Source organism: Solea solea, chromosome 19 (genome assembly GCF_958295425.1).
Source record: "Solea solea chromosome 19, fSolSol10.1, whole genome shotgun sequence".
In the NCBI taxonomy this organism is placed as follows: domain Eukaryota; kingdom Metazoa; phylum Chordata; class Actinopteri; order Pleuronectiformes; family Soleidae; genus Solea; species Solea solea.
Window position 1 is genome coordinate 9,222,000 of NC_081152.1, and position 17,910 is coordinate 9,239,909.

At 41.3% G+C, this 17,910-nt stretch overlaps 1 protein-coding gene across 1 annotated transcript in view; it reads left to right on the forward strand.

The window, feature by feature from the left end:
- The window catches only part of LOC131446171 (potassium/sodium hyperpolarization-activated cyclic nucleotide-gated channel 1), a 56,185-nt gene that overhangs the window by 25,204 nt on the left and 13,071 nt on the right, over positions 1–17,910 (forward strand). The window contains exons 4-6 of the mRNA XM_058617240.1: positions 7,037–7,255; positions 12,554–12,700; positions 16,223–16,463. Of these exons, the coding sequence (XP_058473223.1) occupies positions 7,037–7,255; positions 12,554–12,700; positions 16,223–16,463 (607 nt within the window). The remainder of the gene's footprint in view (positions 1–7,036; positions 7,256–12,553; positions 12,701–16,222; positions 16,464–17,910) is intronic.

The window sequence follows — 17,910 nt, forward strand, 5'->3', positions numbered from 1 at the left end:
TAGATATAACTGGACTAAAAATGTGAAATGTTTATTACCTTTTTTTTGAACACAGTGGTTTTTAGGACTGATCTGACTCAATAGACCTTGTTTTTGAGCCTTCTGCTTTCAGATGGAGCGTGTGAATGACTGTATATCTGCGGTGACTAAATAAGCATATCTACAGATAAAAACATTAATGTGGCATGTTTGAGTGTGGGTGTACTCATCTGGTGTTCTGTTTTGGCATTTCATTTGGCGGAGGATTTCTTTAGTACTTTAGTGCAGTGCTTACAGCAACACTGTAAAACACACTCGTCAAAATATGCTTTATATTCAAAATTAAAATAATAGTTGAGTCAAGTCGCAGCTGCTTGTAATGTCACCCATAAGAATCTGAACTCATGAAGTTCAAAGACGCCACCGGCAAGCAGGGGAAAGAAGACCCAAAACTAGCAACTGAGACCATTAACTCGTCAGGAAAATGTTGTTCAAGTGTTTTTAATTGTAATTCCTCTCCAAGGATAGTTGGAGTTATTTTATTTATTTTTTGCTTTATTTAACTGCCTGATTTTGAATAAACAAGTCAAGTTATCCCTCTAAGCTAATGTGTTCCAACTTTTGACAGATGATATTTTTGTAGCCATTTTTAGCCTTTTGTTGCTACCAGATATGACAACAAAAGCCAAAGAATGTATATTGAAATCTTGTGAGTTGTCAATCCAACACAACTGTAGCCATATCAGACTTTTACACAGTGTACAGGTTACATGTATGTGAGTTCAAATAACAGCATTGTGCTGCATTTTTGCTGGATGAATACCATCCTTTATTTTATGGTCAAATGAGTTGACACAATGCTGATTTAACTTTCCAGCTCCACGTGATGATTTCTCAGTGTAGTGGGGGTTTGTTTTCATGTCACCCAGCGAACATTCCCACACGGCGCACAGGGACATGATTTGTTTTATGGCAAGACAGATGGAAGCAACAACAACAACATTGTGCCAGCGAAGCAAGACGGCTGCAAACAGATTGGAAGTTTCAGAAGTAAATTCTACTGCTCAAAAAAGCCCAGTAGTTCAGCAGTTTGATGGGATAACCGCTTCTCGCCCCTGTCTGCTCTTGCACTGATACTTTTTCTTGACAGAGCCCATTTTCAGTAGACGGATGCAGCATACAGATTCTGTTCACAAAGACCAAACGGAGAGGCAGAATAATGACGCCAAAAGCAACAAAAACCTCCAGTTACACACTGCACTTTTAAATCAAAGCTGGCGATCTCTCCACACTGATAATTGTTTTATTTGAGTTGTTTCCAGGTGAGATTTTTTTCTGTCTGTCTTTCCTCCTCCCTCTCTTTCCGCGAGTTGGTGTGTGCAGTCAGAGCCAGTGTCTCCTCTCCGAGTTCTGAGATAGTGCAGAAGTGTGTGCAGATTGTAAATGCTGGCCCCGAGGACGACTTGTGCCTTTTCATCTCCCTCTCTCAGACAAACATTTCTGTATACTGCACTCTGCTGAGAGGCATCGGATTGGCGGTGCTAATGCCAGCGTCCCTAAAAATGACAAAACTGTATCCCATCCTCATCTTTATTATGAGGTAACGAGAGCTGCCTGTGTTATTCCTTGAATCAGATAGTGCAGTCATTAAATTTATAATGTTCAGTATCATAATTAGTACTGACTAATTGTATACAGAAAAAATGGGTCGGCTGATTTTTATTCATTTTTTTTTTCCCCCAACTTCCCTTTGATGAATATTGCTCTCGATTCATATTAACATGTAATTACTTATTGCTCAGATACATATTTGCATATAAGAAGGAGAATGTGACAGACTTGTAAGCTGCTGTGGAAGAAGTGAAAGTTGTGATTATGCTGAAGTATTGGTATTTTTCAAATGTTAGTCAAAGGAATATTTGTACTTTGAATAATTAGTTTCAGCCATTTTACAATACAGACTTGCTATAATAATAAAAAATACTATAGAGAGAATCCTTACATAATTGGGGTGACTTTGTCACAAGGGGGACTCACACTCGGTGAATATGAAGATTTTCCATGTAATTAAATGGGGAAATGCAGTTCACAATGGCACCTCCAAATACAAAGGAAGCTGGAGAAAGTTTCTCAAACACGTTACAAAGTGTGTAGACTTCCTTCCTCAAGCTACACCGTTCATTTAAGAAAAAGAAAGTAATCGTTCTTTCAAACTCCGCATTAGACACGTTGGAGGTAAAACCATGAAGACATAAGCAGTACTTTGACGGCTACCAGTGTGACTGAGTGTGATGTGGATGAATTAACAAATTGTGGAAATGCTTGACCGCGGTCTGGTAAATTCAAAGTGAAAAGCTTGTCCTACACACGGGATTCCACCTCTCACGCAATCACAGTGCACTGGACTTCACGAGCTAATCACCTCAATAAGAAACGTCATTTTCTATTCATGCCTAATGTAATTATCTTGGCCTGTCAGGAGAGCAACTGTCTGGCGAGGGTTACGTCTTACTTTTTAGCTGCTGGCTAAAGACGGATGACTCTAAGTTCAGATTTGTAAACCACATATGAAAATGGAGTTTAGTTAGTTAGTTAGTTTCCAGGTTGCGAAGTGAACAATCATCCCAGTTTGACCGATGCTGTGTCAGTTTGTCACAAAGACATCACCTGCAACCAGGCACCTAATCACATTGCTGTCCACTCATATGTACCATGCTTTTTTAATGTAGTAGTTTCCTGTAATTGAAAACATAATTCACAAAATTTTCAGGAAAAACCTCACAGGAAAATGTTCACTGATTTAAATAAAGTGAGGGCTGGGCTCATTTTCCTCATGGTATTCAATTCAGATCCATTCCATTTCTAACCCTGGAGGCTAAATGCATCCTCCGTCCTACTTTCACCTTTGAAACTGGAAGACTACAGTCGTTTTCATATACGATATTTGTTCAGATTGTGTTACGTTATAATCTCTGTTCCTTTTCCTGTTGTTGGCTTTGTACTTTTTGTCTCCAGCTGTGAGATGAAGAGCGGGGGCCAACAAGGGCTGCAGATACTGCTGAGTGGTGCAGTACAGCATGTAGGACTCTTATCTCCTTGACTAATGGCATGAGAGTAGCTTCCTACTCTTTAGGGCCGGCATTTACTTAATCACTAGAGAAGATAATGCCTGCTGTCACTGTGTTGGTTCGGGTGAGAGGTTGTCGGGTTGTTGCTTTGTCTGCAGATACAGTGTAATGATTTGTGTGTGTCGGAGCTTTTTGGGAGCGCTTGTTGTTTCTGTCCCTGCTCGTATTAAGAGGCCGACATCTGAGCAGCGGCCTCCTGAGGATTAACGTCACAAGGAAAATGAAATGCCTGGCTAACCATGCATAACTGCCCTTTCCATCTGCTTTTATCCCAGGATCCCCCACTACTGTCCCATGCCGTTCTTTCTAAATCCCAAATATGTCACTTCCAAAAAGCCTGGCTCGCAACAGAGCAAATAAATAATTGACCTTCTTTCCCCCCCTCTCTTCTTTGTCTTTTAACAAAGGAATGAGCTAGTTTGATGTAAATTCAGTATCACTTTTGTTGACATGGATGTGATTTTACTTTTGGTAAAATACCTTTTTGTTTTAACCCTGCTTGGTTAGTTATTTGATGCAAATTACCTTCAGGTGGTTAAAACTGTTTGTTTTGTTGGGTGTATCAATTACCCCGGCCTTTTGAGAGTCCTTGATGGTAATAGAAGGGTTTAATAATAGTTTTCAGTAAGGCAAGTGCATTTCTACAATCAAGATTTTCCTCTGAAAGAACTTTGATGGACCTTTCTCAGTTTATTGTCCAATTTCCGACCATAATGGTTGCTTTCATGCTGAAGTTTAGGCCGTTCTAATCCAGAAACCAAGTTCACCAATGACCTCAACAAACTCACGTATTGAGTATTAGTGCCTCACATGACTAACAAGACGGCGACGTTCATGGTAGAAAAGTTAATAAATACGTAAGGTGACTTTGTGGCTCTCACCACTTTAAATTGCAGTGAAACAAACACAGCTACTGAATCAGTGAACGTGGGAGTACGAATGTGAACTCGGAGACATTTCAGAGTTTTGCCCTGCAAGCGTTTTTTTGTTGTCAAGGGGTCAAACTGTGCTCTCTGCAGCCAAGCACCACATCCAGTTGGTCGCAGACTTACTCGTCAACAACCAACACCTCTGGGTCACAGTCACTGTGAGTCATCGATTGGAGGCACGATGTGATTATGTACAAGCACACAGTGAAACGACTCGGCCTAATTACAGAAACGCAAACGTCTCTGCAATGACTCTCACTATCAATGTGACATTTCTTTACAACTTCCTGGGGGGGGCGGGGATGCAAGCGCGTGTTTGGGCCTCGTTAGTCACTTACTGAGGAAAAACAACTTGTTTACAAAAATAAAAGTGAGAAAAACTGAGTAAAGCTAACAAGCAAATCAACACTTGTTTCATTATTCTTAACCCTGATATGCTTTTTATATGGAAAATGTTTGTAGCTATACTTTATTTTATGAGATATAATTCATTGGTTTGGTCTGGTATTTGTACATTTTCACTTCTCTCTGGCATGTCTTGGCAAAAACCATTAGAACTGCATTTAGAACATACATGTACGTATAATAGTTGCTGTTGGCATCACCTCATGAATGCGTTGTCAGTGATTGCAGTCAGAATATAGAGCCATTTAACAAATATTTCACTGACTGAACAACAGCAGAATAGTTCCTGTCTGAGCCAGAGCGACTTTGTTGAAAAAGCAGTGCAGACGACTGCTTTCAGTGCACAGGACACATACAAGGACAAATAGCAAAGATGACTCACTCTCATATACCTGATAGGATCTATAAGCTCCACTGTGTTTCTCTGCTTGTTCATGCATACAGATAACAACAGTAGCATTCTGCAGTATTGCTCAGTAAGCAATCGCTCGCCCACTGTCTCAAACCACACATGCTACATGTACGAATGTAGAAGGACAGTTAAGGTTCCTGACCTCGCCATGTGCCATGTGTTCCAGAGATGTGGAGAATAAGTTCCTTTATCCTGAGTGGGTAAACAGATTGTTCAGTGAAACCTGCACTTTTAATTTCGTTGTGCTAATTTTTTTTTGTTTTAACCATGTTTATCTGTATGCTTGAAAGATCTAAAATGACAAAAGCAAACAAATCAGACTTGGCATTTGTGTTTACATAGTGTTATTAAAGCTTAAAGGTGTTGGGGAGGAAAAAAAAAAAGGTCACCGAAGAAGCAGCTACTCAGAATGGACATTAAAATTGTCCGCTAATCCAAACTAAATGATTAGCTCTCTAGTTCCTCATTTATAAAATTCTGGGAGATGAAAAGTGTGGAGTCAACACAAACTGGTATGTCAAAATGGAGACAGCAGTGAATGGTGAAATGATGTACGCAAATAAGAAAGCTAGAAAGGCAAGTACATTTCAATTTCATTTCTTTTATTAGCTATTCTATTTGGGGTGAGGTAGGTATTCCCTTGAAAGCGCTCCCTCAGCACTTTATGTTCACAGGATGTGAAGCCGTTGGAGGTGTCAGCAACTTGACTATAGCTAGAAGGCCAGTATACTGCAGAGCTGTTGCTGGGATTTGCACGTCCCTGAGGAAAAAGCGCTCTTTCACATGCATGTCACATCCACTGTATTAATGAGGCTAAAGCCTTTTCTGACTCCTGTACACAGATTTTCTTCTAAGGCACGTGCGTCAAAGTTAGCCATCTGTAGGAAGTGATTTTTTCCAAAAAGTTTAAATAATCCAAAAATTTTGCTTTAAGGCCGGGATGTGCTTAAAACAAACGTATTCAATGTGACAGCATCTGATGTCTGTGTTCATACAGTGGTCAAAAAGGAGAGAGAAGTCTCAACAGTGAGACGCAAATTCACATTGAAATAGGGTATAACGTCACCCATTTGGACAATCTGTACCCGAGGGCGTTCATGGTGATGGAAACATTACAAAAAACTGTCAGAGTTTTAATGTCAGATAAATAAAAATGAGGTTGAGGGGGACATTCACATCTCCTACATCCAATCACTGGGAGAAGTGGGTTCCTTGTCAGATTGTCCATTTTTGGAAAGTTACAAAAATTGCTTTAAGCAATGGCCCAATTAGTTTTGACATTAAGAGGGATTGGGTTAAGGCTCAGTCGAACAATCCAGAAACCACTTTGCTTGAAGAATATTCCCTTTCAATGTATTTATAACGATCTGTTTAGGATTCTGGTGGAAAAACACAATAGGTAACTCTGTGGTTAATGTAACACCAAATATGAGACTTTCAAACAACTATGAAAGAAAGGACAGTGTGCAACAGGCTTAGGAAACAAAGTACACTTGCTCATACTCACTTACGCCTGCCACTCATGACATCTGGTTGTGAACTGGCGTGAACGCGGTACTGAGAGTACCAAGGTTCCAAACCAAACAAGGGCCCGAACAGAAACTTCGCAGACGCTTGCTGGTGTGACTGCACGAGAGAGAAAATAGTCCAGCTCCTCATTTCTATGCGTCGCTTGCTGTGATGGATGAGGCATTGTGGAAAATGTTTTTATCTTACTGTCGTGTGTTTACTGTGCTGGTGAGCCAAAGAAAATGTTCCACCCTGGTGGACAATAAAGACTTATTCTATTCTATCAGGTTGTGAATAATGCAATTTTGGGTATTTTTTAAACCCTTGCAAACATGTACTTCACCTTTTTGCAACTGGGAAAAAGAATAAAGCCAGGTAGCTGCAGCCAGTGGGGGAAAATAACATGATGTACAGAAAGGCTGATGAATGAAGAAGGAACGGGGAAAAAAAGTGAAAGGTAGAAAGTTCAGTCACTCTGTGAGGGCATTAGGCTGTGAGGCATGACGAGTGTTGGCAGAATGTTTGGTAGAGGTTCAGTGATCCATCAAAGGAAAGTCTGTCTTTCCATTGTGCCCGCTGGAGAGCTTCACTCTCTGTCTTGCCCTGCAGTAACTCCCCCCACCCCCTCTCTGTCTCCCCATCACCTCCCTTCCTCCCTGTCTCCATCATTACAGAACGTTTCCTGGGGTAAGCAGTACTCGTACGCCCTCTTCAAAGCTATGAGCCACATGCTTTGCATTGGGTATGGAGCCCGAGCACCCGTCAGCATGTCAGACCTGTGGATCACCATGCTCAGTATGATCGTGGGCGCCACGTGCTACGCCATGTTTGTGGGCCACGCAACAGCTTTAATCCAATCCCTGGACTCGTCACGCAGGCAATACCAAGAGAAGGTGAGATCCTAGCGGTGACACACATCGCAACATTTAATACATGAGATTTAAAGATAAGGTTCAAATTAGTGACATGATATTGGATGTTGTTAAAGGAGCAGTATGGTATTGATGTACAGATCATTAATGTTTTGTTGGTTCCCGTGGTAATTACGGTAACCGTGATGCCCTTAAAGTATTCATCTGAGGGTTTCCTCTCGTTATGGCTGTAAACAATCCTGCTCATTGTAGCTGGACCTAAATAAAAGAGTTCTTCTGTCAGTGACCCTGTGGACCAATGCGTTGAGCTCTCTTGGATCACAACAATGGCTGGGAAAGAGGATTTTATCCCCCAGGCAGATCACAAAAGGCCAATAGGGTGAGGAGGTCTGCGACATGATGGGCCACCATACTGCCCGTTTGCTGCCAGTGATGACAGTTTATTCTTCCATTTCATTTCAGACCCTATCTATTATTATTTTTTTTTTCCCTTGCTTAGAGTGATTATCCAGCATTTCAGTCGAGCCACCATCTGTGATCCTGCTGAGGGGGCCGGGCAATTCCCAGAACACACAGTCATGACTAATGCTCTTTGTGTTTGCACGCAAGAACCTGAGTATAACCGCAAAACTTCTGCTGTGCTTGTAGTACAGATTTTTTCGGTACATACAATTTTGCCATGCAGGGGATTATAGTCCTCTATAGTGTGTCTTGATTCCCTTATAAATGAGAGTTTCAGTTTAGGATCAAAGACAGGTTTTCTTGAGTCCTCATCTGCCCTGTACTGTGTAAACGGCACAGCGTTTGGTGAGTGTTCCATCTTTAAATTTAAATGCTTATTTGAAAGTGAGATGCACTCTCGCTGCTTTCAGACGTGCACTGGAGTTCAGATGATTTCACTAAGAGTCCAGAGGGACTATATGTGAGAACACTCATGTTAGCAAATGTCACTCTGGACATTTTCCAGGAGCTGCAGTTGAAACCAAGGCACCACCTCATGCCTGAATGAGGACAGTCTCCTGCTGCATCCTATGATGATTTTAATTCTGGTTCCAAAGGGAGAATTGGCTCACTACTAGATCATACCTCACAATTATGTGGGAAGCCATTACCATAATTATTATAAGAGGACACGGGAGGTCAGCTTTTTTAACAAAAAAAAGTAGGAAAATCCCAATCAATTGACAAGAACTTGTAGATTTGAACGGATTTGGATGTGAATCTGTGTTTTGTGCAGAAAAGTAAACCTCTCTCTGGCTCTGTATTGTGTGCTGTTTTTTCATGGCTCTTAAAAGCCATTAACAACTTGTCTGTACGATACTAATCTATTCAATGCGACATGTCTGGAATACTAATTAATCAATTTCATCACAGCCTCGCACCAATCATCAGCAAGTTACGCTTAGAACTGACAGCACATCAGAGAGTGTCAGCGCACTGCAGGTCATGCACATAAATATTAAATTCACAGTGTGGATGTTATTTCTCTATAGCTGGTTTTAACGATGCATCAAATGATATTTTTTTTATTATTTACCAAAAATCAATGACAGGAGGTCACGCACAGCTAATTATCCAGCCCCTTCAAAGTCGCACATCTCTTGCACAGTATGTGGTTTACATCTGCTTTGCTGCAAATATGCTTAATCTGCATGACACTTTATCCTTTCAATATCCCTTCAGGCATTGGAGTGACAACTCTGAGGCTGATGATGCCATGTTCATGGTAACAGAGCCCCCAGTGTGGAGCCAGATTCAATGAGGACTGATTTGCTGCACAACACTGTGCATATCAGCAGAACAGGCAGGGATGGTTTCAGGGTGCTCAGCCTTTAGCCGTCGCATCTATCGCTGCCACAGCTGGAGGGCTGTAAAAATACATATGAAGAGATAACATTTATGAGAAGGAGAATGGGTCAGAAAAAAAACAAGTCTTGTCAATAAAGTCTTTTAGTGCTCGTTATAAACAAAATGGCAGTGGGCTGCGATGTCAACAATAAGAATCTGACCTCCCATCTTGAAGCCTTTAGAATCGTAATTGGGCCGCTGCCATGTTGACGTTTCGCAAACAGAGGTTCAGAGACATCGCTTGAAATCAGGCAAATGACGTTCAGCTATCCACTCATTTGTCCCAAAAGTTTTCCCTCAAAATGGGAACATAATTTACAAAATTTACATGTACATACATAACACTGAAGACCTGAAACAGCCATTAAGACTATTAACTCCTCATATTTACTGATGTCATAGATCAAGTGAAAAATTGGTTCATTTTCCCAAGTTCTTCACTGCTTCTACTGGTTAAATAAATCATTTAAAAACACAAAAAGAAAAAAATGTAGACTATAAGAAAAATAAGAGGGTAAAAGTGATTAGATTAGTTTCTCTGCCTGCTGCAATGCCCTGTTGCTAAATCAATGTAAAGCAACACACAGCAGCAGATGAATCATTATTTAAATAAATACTTTATAAGCATGTGACCTTATGTAACCTTAACTGTTTGTGTTGACCTTGGATTACTGTACCGTACTGTACCGTACCGTACTGTACTAGTGGTTTAAAGTGTGTTTAAGAGGTTTTCAGTGTTTCCAAACCAGCGGTTGTTCAACGTCGCTCATGAAACTGATCTTAATTGCTCCGCTAGATAGTAGAATGGATTAACTAGCCCATTAAATCACAAACTAGAAGTTATAAGGGAGTGGAAAGTCACTCATCATATTATGTAAAGTGAACATGAACTGAAGCGGGAGGCCACGCATAAAACAAAGCTTAAGGGAATGTTTTCAGTACCACCTCTGCCTCCCCATTAAATATAACCTGGCTGAGCCACTGCAGATGCTGCAACCTCTCCTGCGTGATATCAAAATAAATCAGTTTCCCGCACACAAAACCCTGGCCTCTTATCACCTTTCCCCAGCTGGGAGAGGAATCAAGAGATGAATGAGCTAGGCATTGTTACTCAGGTGTCTTCCCTACACTGACAAATTTCATTTTGTGGACCATGCTAGCATCACGTTGTCCACTGAGCCTTCCTCCGGTCTGGGCCACCAACACCACTGCAGCTGCTGGCTCCATCTGTGATTACCACAGCCAGTGTCAGAGAGTGTTTCTGTCTGGCTGTATGGGCCGTGACCTGGCTAAGAAGATCATGTTCAATGTCCTGTCTGCTGCAAATTCCATGAGGAAACGACTTCTGATGAAAATAGATGAGCCGAAGTATTGTCTCGCTCTCTTCATCTTCTTTGGCTCAATAACTGCCTTCAGGTTCACGTGAATGGAATTTAATTTCCCTCTGAGGTTCAGCTAATTACGACAAAATGATCAGTTATCACGTCTCTGTTAGTGGCATTGTTGTTCCTGCAGCCGTCCACTAATGCACTATATAAGAATAAATGAATGTACGTATGTCTTTTCTCATCGTGATGAATATTTCATCCTCTCCTCTGTCTTTTCTCTGTTTTTCCACACCAATATCTGTCTTATATCTGTGTTGTAGAACATATACAGTGTATTAAGATAGTGCTGCTGTAGTTTTAGTTGCAATTACAGTCACTCAAATTACAATAAATATCCTAAAATTTAAGTTTAATATACAGTATATAAGTTGGCAAAACCAGTAAACCGCAAACCAGTTGCTTACTAGTTTGTGCAAATCTGAATAATGCTTCTCGTAAATAAAGATTTCATATTCTCTCTGCATGACACAATCATCACATCACAGTTAATCAGAATATCTCAAATGTCATGCTTACATATTTTAATTATGGCTGCATTAACTTTGACATTTTAACACAAAATGTTTTATTATTAATTAATGATGGCAATATGATATAAAATAGCAAAGTACAGAGAAAATGATAGTCATGATTTTGGTGTTGCAGCAATTATTATTTGACCTTTTGACCTTTTTAATAACAAAACAGCAAATGACTGAGCTATTATTTTGAAACTTCAATCAGTGTTTTTTCTTCACTTTACTATTCCCTTCTTCTTCTTCTTCTTTCCCTTAATATATTCCCTGAATATAAAATATGAAACTTTGATAATCACTGTACATAATTATCAATTAATGGGCATTATGTCAGCTGGGATTGGCACCAGCGCCCCCTGCAACCCTCAGGGGGAGGCTGAAGTGGTAGAAAATGGGAGAATGAGGGCTTTTCTTTTTGTTTTAAATTAACCAGATATTACTTAGCAATGTATAAATCTGAAAGAAATGTTTGGCTTCGATGCACGTCCTATGGACTGACGCCTTTTGGCCGCAAGCTTTCATCAGGGTATCAAAATGTATTTGAAAAGGTTGAACATGACCGTGCAAGGCATTTTAATCATTTAAAATAGAGTGCCTTGGAGTTTTCTTTTACTTTTAGTTTGCCATCCAAATGTGAGTCCAGGAAGTGCTCCTGCCCAAAGAGTATGTAATGAGTTGTTATTTGAGTTTCTGTTGCAAATTATGCTTTCATTTCAAACTAGTCTGGATATACTTCTCTCACATTTGGCATCAACAAAATTTGTTTTCATTTTTGGACCATTATGTGCAAACCCTAAAGATGGTTGTGTGAAAATCACAGCAGATCAGCAGTTTCTGAAGTACTCAGAAACTCACTCAATTTGAACATCAACCAGTTGTCTTGGTTGTGTCTGCCATGCGATTGGTTGATTAGATTGTTGCGTTATGAACAGGTGTACCTAATAAAGTGGTCGGTGAATGTAAAAAGAAAACAAACTAGTATAGAATCAATTCTTGTCAGACAGTAATAATCAATACTGCACTCAGTACTCGTGTTCTCAGAAGTAAAGAAAATCCTACCGAAATATTCACATGATAAATGCTAATAATTATCACCTCATCAGTCATGCAAACCCCCGCCATCTGCTCCACAGTCTATGCAGCACTTAAATGTCTCCAGGACATCAGGTAACCTCTGGTTCACATTAGATCATGGTTGCCTGTTGAAGTGTGGCTTCCTGCACAGGAGAGATAATCAGACCTGCTACCTTGTTCTGACATATCCCTGGGCCAGAGCTCATTCCTACTTTCTTTCACCACCTGCTTCCCTTGTTCTGCCGCTCCCCTCCCCACACACAGAACCAGGACACGGCTCTGTGACGACGTGGGAGCACAGCTTGTCCTCGATACACAAATACACAATCCGGAGACCGTGTTTGTAATGCAGCTTTTGTGTTTACTCAAGGTGGACTCAAATGTCAGCGGGTTGTTTCTATCAATTATCGTCAATGTAATTGCAATGTGGTGATTTATATGTCGGTGCACTCCTCGCTTAACACTTGTCTTTGTGCTTTTCTTTGCTCTCCCAGTACAAACAAGTGGAGCAATACATGTCCTTCCACAAACTTCCTGCAGACATGCGGCAAAAAATCCACGACTACTATGAACATCGCTACCAAGGCAAAATCTTTGATGAGGACAACATTCTGAGCGAACTAAACGACCCACTCAAAGAGGTGAGACCACTTTTTTCTCCCAAAGACCCTAAAAAGAATAACAGGAAGAAAGCGGAGGCTCTTTCAAAAGCTTCTTCGCTTCCTTTATTTTTAGAACAAGTAAAAAATACACTCATCTTGCATCTAGAGGAAAAAAAAAAAGGTTTTTGACAGGTAGGCTGTCATGTTGTGGTTTCAGTTTTTGAACATAAATGAGTTTATTCCCTGCAGTGACTTTCCATTTGGCACCTTAAATGTCCACAATGTGAATCTGAAATACAAACACCTGTCATTTCATCTTACAAGGTCAAGGAGGAAAATAACAAAACGGATTCTCTCTAGCGTGCTGGGTGAAGCGTCCAGGACTGAACCTCCATCAAGATATGATAATATTCTGGGCAGAGGCATGAACTGTGCCTCGATTCGTGTATTATTTACACACCTGCAGCATGGCATAGATAAACAGCCACACAACAGCAGGATCAACCGAGCCCACTGCAGCCTCTGTTATTCTCAAAGAGAGAAAATGCAGAGAAATATTAAAGTTTATTGGCGAGTTTGGTGACCAGCTTTGAAGTTCTCGGCTGACGACCTCCTATCAGCACATTACATGGGTAATTACGCATAGGGATGTGGGAGAGGAGAGGAGAGGAGTAAAAAGATCATGGCCATCTCTCATGCAGCCCCATTAAGTCACCTTGCAGATTCGGATGCCGAGGTGTGGAGAGCCTCCTTTTGTGCAGTTCCAGACACTCACACGGGGGAGGGGCAGGGGTTTAAAATGATGACTTACAACACAGAAAATCCTACAGCCTTAGTTCACTTTGCACAGCAAGCAAAGTTAAAATCTGCATAGAGACAGTGTCGTGCAGTGAAAGCTTCACCCTGGGGACCAATGGGCAAAAACAAACCAAGTTCCAGCAGAGCAAAATAGGACACATGGACGAGCATGTGCTGCCATTTTGCTGCGTCACATTTTTAGGATGCGTCTGCTTTGAATTAATGCCACTGACCTTTTAGTCTGGAAAATGCGTCGACCTTTGATGCAAAGGACGTCGTACACTGCATGTGTGTCTTTGTATGTCTTAAAGTTCATGTGAACATCGCTAATGCCGTCTCCTATTTCAATCTCATTAGACTAAAAGCAACTGTACACGATATAGAGATAAATTATAGCTTACTTAATTACTGAAGACGCATCTCGATCTGTCAGTGTGGTTCTTTTCACTGGTGTGCCAGGCTTGGTTTTCATGATGCAAGTTTTTTTTAAAGAATTAAATGTGAGAGTTGTCTTTCAGTCTCTGCTGTATGCATCTTAGAAATCAATTATTGCAGCTTAAAAGCAGACCTATTTCAGGTGGACCGACTGAGACGGGCTGAGTGCAGCTGAGTGTCTGCGGTGTTCTGGCACAATTTTCGGTGTTGCTGAGTCACTGGTCAATTTAGGATCAGAATCGGCTCCACTTAGCAGCACTCAGACTTGTTTTGGGACAAAGGAGGACCATGAAATCAGTCCAAGTATGTGCTTGCTGATTCAGGCACATCATTTATCACAAAATTTAGGCAGCTCTAATGAATGGAGGACCGCTCCAGGCACCCCTCCCTTTCCCAGCTGCGTCAGGGAACTACGTGGCCTTTGCATACTAGCAAGGATGTCATTCTGTTTTTGTTGGCATAGTAAACTTCATCTTTAAAATGCTGGCGGCCTTTGTAAAGCAAAGCCCTTGCATAAAGTATAGATTAAAGGCTCAGTCAAAGGCTGTGGAAAACAGTTTTTATTTCAAGGCAATGATACACTCACATAAACATACTTGGAGTAGTATATTCCATTTTGCCAATAAACCCTCCTAAATGTTACACGCTGGACCTTTTAATGAAAGTAAATCTTTCCCAAGAACCCTTGATCATCATAGTTTTGCTCTAAAACGGAGCCTCAGTGATTTCAATCCTCCTTCAAGTCAGTAATCAATTTCAGTGAACAGTTTGTTGTTGGGATCCAAGTGTGGGAAGAAAGCACTTCAAAAACTCTCCTTAGTGTTGATTGATTGTTGTTTGCTGCCAAGAAGGTCTCGGAATAATCAGACGGCAAAGACACACGCAAACGCGAGCACCGTGAAAGGGATGAGGGCACTCGTTTCTTGCATTGAAACATTTGTTATTGAGCAGCCATTTCTCAGATGTCTGGTGTCACAGTGATGCGCCTTCATGCATTTCACCAAACGGCGTGACTTTGACAACAATAACCAAGTAAAAAAAATTTTGAATTGCAAAGTCTGTTTTCTCACGGTTATATTTAACATTTAATACAATTCATAATAATTCATAATGTAAAAATAGATGCATCTTGGTATGTTCCATGTTCAGAATGTGCCATCTTGTCTCAGTCTTGGGATGAGATGGACTTTGAGAGTCTCCTCTCTTCCAGACCTAATTTACATTGACAGACTGTTTTCTAATTATTCCCCGATGGTTCAAACTCTGAAGGTTTCTTGGTCAGTCTCTCTGCATGTGAGCTGTACCAGAGATCGTCTTAGTATACGGATCTATGCTGTAATCCATATAGGCTAAATGAGTCGATTATTTTCTTGAGTGACACTGTGTTCATTGAATTCCAGCCGTTTACGTCACATCTGTGCAGAACAATGGTTTTTCCTGCACTGATGAAGTTTTTCTTCTTTGTGTGTTTGTGCCGTGTATGACGACTCCGCCCACATTGAGGAGGTATTATAATAATGGAAAACGACCCAAATTGGGTTATAGTCGAGCCGTGCCGTGCTACGACTGTATAGTGGAAAAGTGCCATTAGATAATGTCAGTTAAGCACCTCCTCCCCACCTTTTCTTTCTTCTGTCTCCTTGCCTCTTATTTCCCACCATCTTTAAATAGACTTGGCCAAAGACTGTTTCCCTAAGAGGACTCCTGGCTCGGCATGAAAACTGCTTACCATGTAATTCATTAGTTGTGGCGCATGATTGAGGTCAGAGCCCCATGGCATTAGCCGACACTGGCATCCATGTCTGAGCTCACATCACTTTTGCATCGCCCTCATCTAGCAAGTGTCCCACAGCCTCAGATTGGTTCTCTCTCTGTTAATGTCCTTTTGTCACCGGAGGAGAGTTATCCCTCATGGCCACACCGCCACACAGATGCCAAGTGTCATGGCTTTCCATCTACAGCAACAGAGACGTGTGGGTAAACAGACAGCGAGCTCCTAATCCCCTGCTAGGTCTGAGAGGCGGGATGAGACGAGAGAGGTGGCCTGCAGCCCGGCACCTGAGGGCAACCTCATCAGACTCTGATTTGTGTACCAGAGATTCTTCTCAGGAGTGATGGGGAAATGCTTCAGTATTAGGCTGGAAGCAGGAATATGCATTCATGTTATTTATGCTTACAGAGATTAAGGATGTGTGCTGATTCTTTGTGTCTGATTGCCCAACTGTCGCAAATGATCATGTTCATATTCCAAGTTATTTAAATCCGAACCTCTCTTTTTCTCTCTCTCTCTCTCTCTCCATCTCTCTTCCCTTTTTACCCCTCTACCAGGAAATAGTCAACTTTAATTGTCGTAAGCTTGTGGCCACCATGCCTCTGTTTGCCAACGCGGACCCCAACTTTGTGACGGGGATGCTAAGTAAATTGAAGTTCGAGGTCTTTCAGCCCAATGACTACATCATCCGAGAAGGCACAGTGGGGAAGAAAATGTATTTCATTCAACACGGCGTTGCGAGCGTCATCACTAAGTTCAATAAGGAGATGAAGCTGACGGATGGCTCCTATTTTGGAGGTAAGAGCGTCATTTTGAACAAATGCTGCTGCCATGTAAGAGTAACAGCTTCCCAGTCACACATGTACGTTGTTCATGCAGTTATTGAGGCATGAGATTAGCCTGAGGTCTTTTTTTGATGCGGTTTGAAGTTAAGTTATTGTAGCCTACTGTAGATGTAGATTCTCATTAACCAGTGTTACATAACCTCTCATCTGGCAGTTGGTGTAGGCCAAGGCATGGATCAGGCTTCCCTTAGGATGCACAGAGGATACACACCCACCCACACACACATAAACATGAGCTCTTCTGCCCTTCTATATGTTCCGTACTGCTGCATACACTCGGCACTAACAAGAGCAGCTGCTGTAAATGTACATTTTGTGTGAAATCAGAAGCTATACCACTGCTCACTTCTCTGCTCTACTGTTTATTCTACTGTATGACTTCCTCTCTTCTTTCCCTGTCGGCGTTGGGTCCCTTTCCCTCTCACGAATGCTACAGACATCATTTATTTTTAAATGTCAAATGTAACTTCACTGCACTCTCTTTGCTCTGATAAAACCTGCAGGCAAACATCGTCATGTCTAAGCGGAAGCAAAGCAAAGGCTCCTACTTTTGAGGTTCTTGCATAGTTGACCACATCGTCGTTTACTTCCACCATGGAAGGAGGCTGAGGATTCTAAGAATACCTTCACTTTGTAATGTCTGACGTGTGCAGTTTGTGTTTCACCGGCAAATTTAGGGAGACAGTGAATCAAACAAGAGGCAAGTTGTCATTTCTCTGCTTGTTCAAAGCACCAGGCTGTTGTCACTTTGTCATCGCTCCACTCAGCTCGCAAAAACACGGGCCTGCTGGAGAAAGGAGGCATTTTATATTCAGCACAGACACAGTGGACATGTCATGTAGTAAGGTAATTCTCATGCAGAGCAGCAGTGCATCCCAGGCATGCATTTCATTCTCTGATATCTGGCTCAGATATTCTACTAAAGTATCACAGTTAGGATAAACGCCTCAGCCAGTGAGGCTCTGGCAAAACAACAGCAGAACACTGGGAGTAATTCTGTGTTTTTAGTTTCAAATTTGAGGATGCAAATTGAAATAATCAACACTTCAGGAAGCTAAGACTTTAAGTCTTATGCGTCTCTGGACGGTCTTTCTGGTGACCGTTACAGCATGTAATTAAGCTGTGGACTTAAGTAAAGCTTGAACCAACTGTTATTTTCTTTGATAATAAATCTCCAGATTATCATTGTAATAACGTTTTGCATAGTTTCATCCGTCAAATGTCTGAAAACTGAAGTAAAATATCCCCGATATCCCAGACAAACATTTTAAATCGTGTTTTAGAAGGAGTAGAAACTAATACGTGTTTGCCCGTTTTTTCTTGAAAACTTACTTTGAAATTGATTAACTGCATAATCACTTCATCTGTAGACCAGAGTATAATGGAAGCTTAGCTCGTAC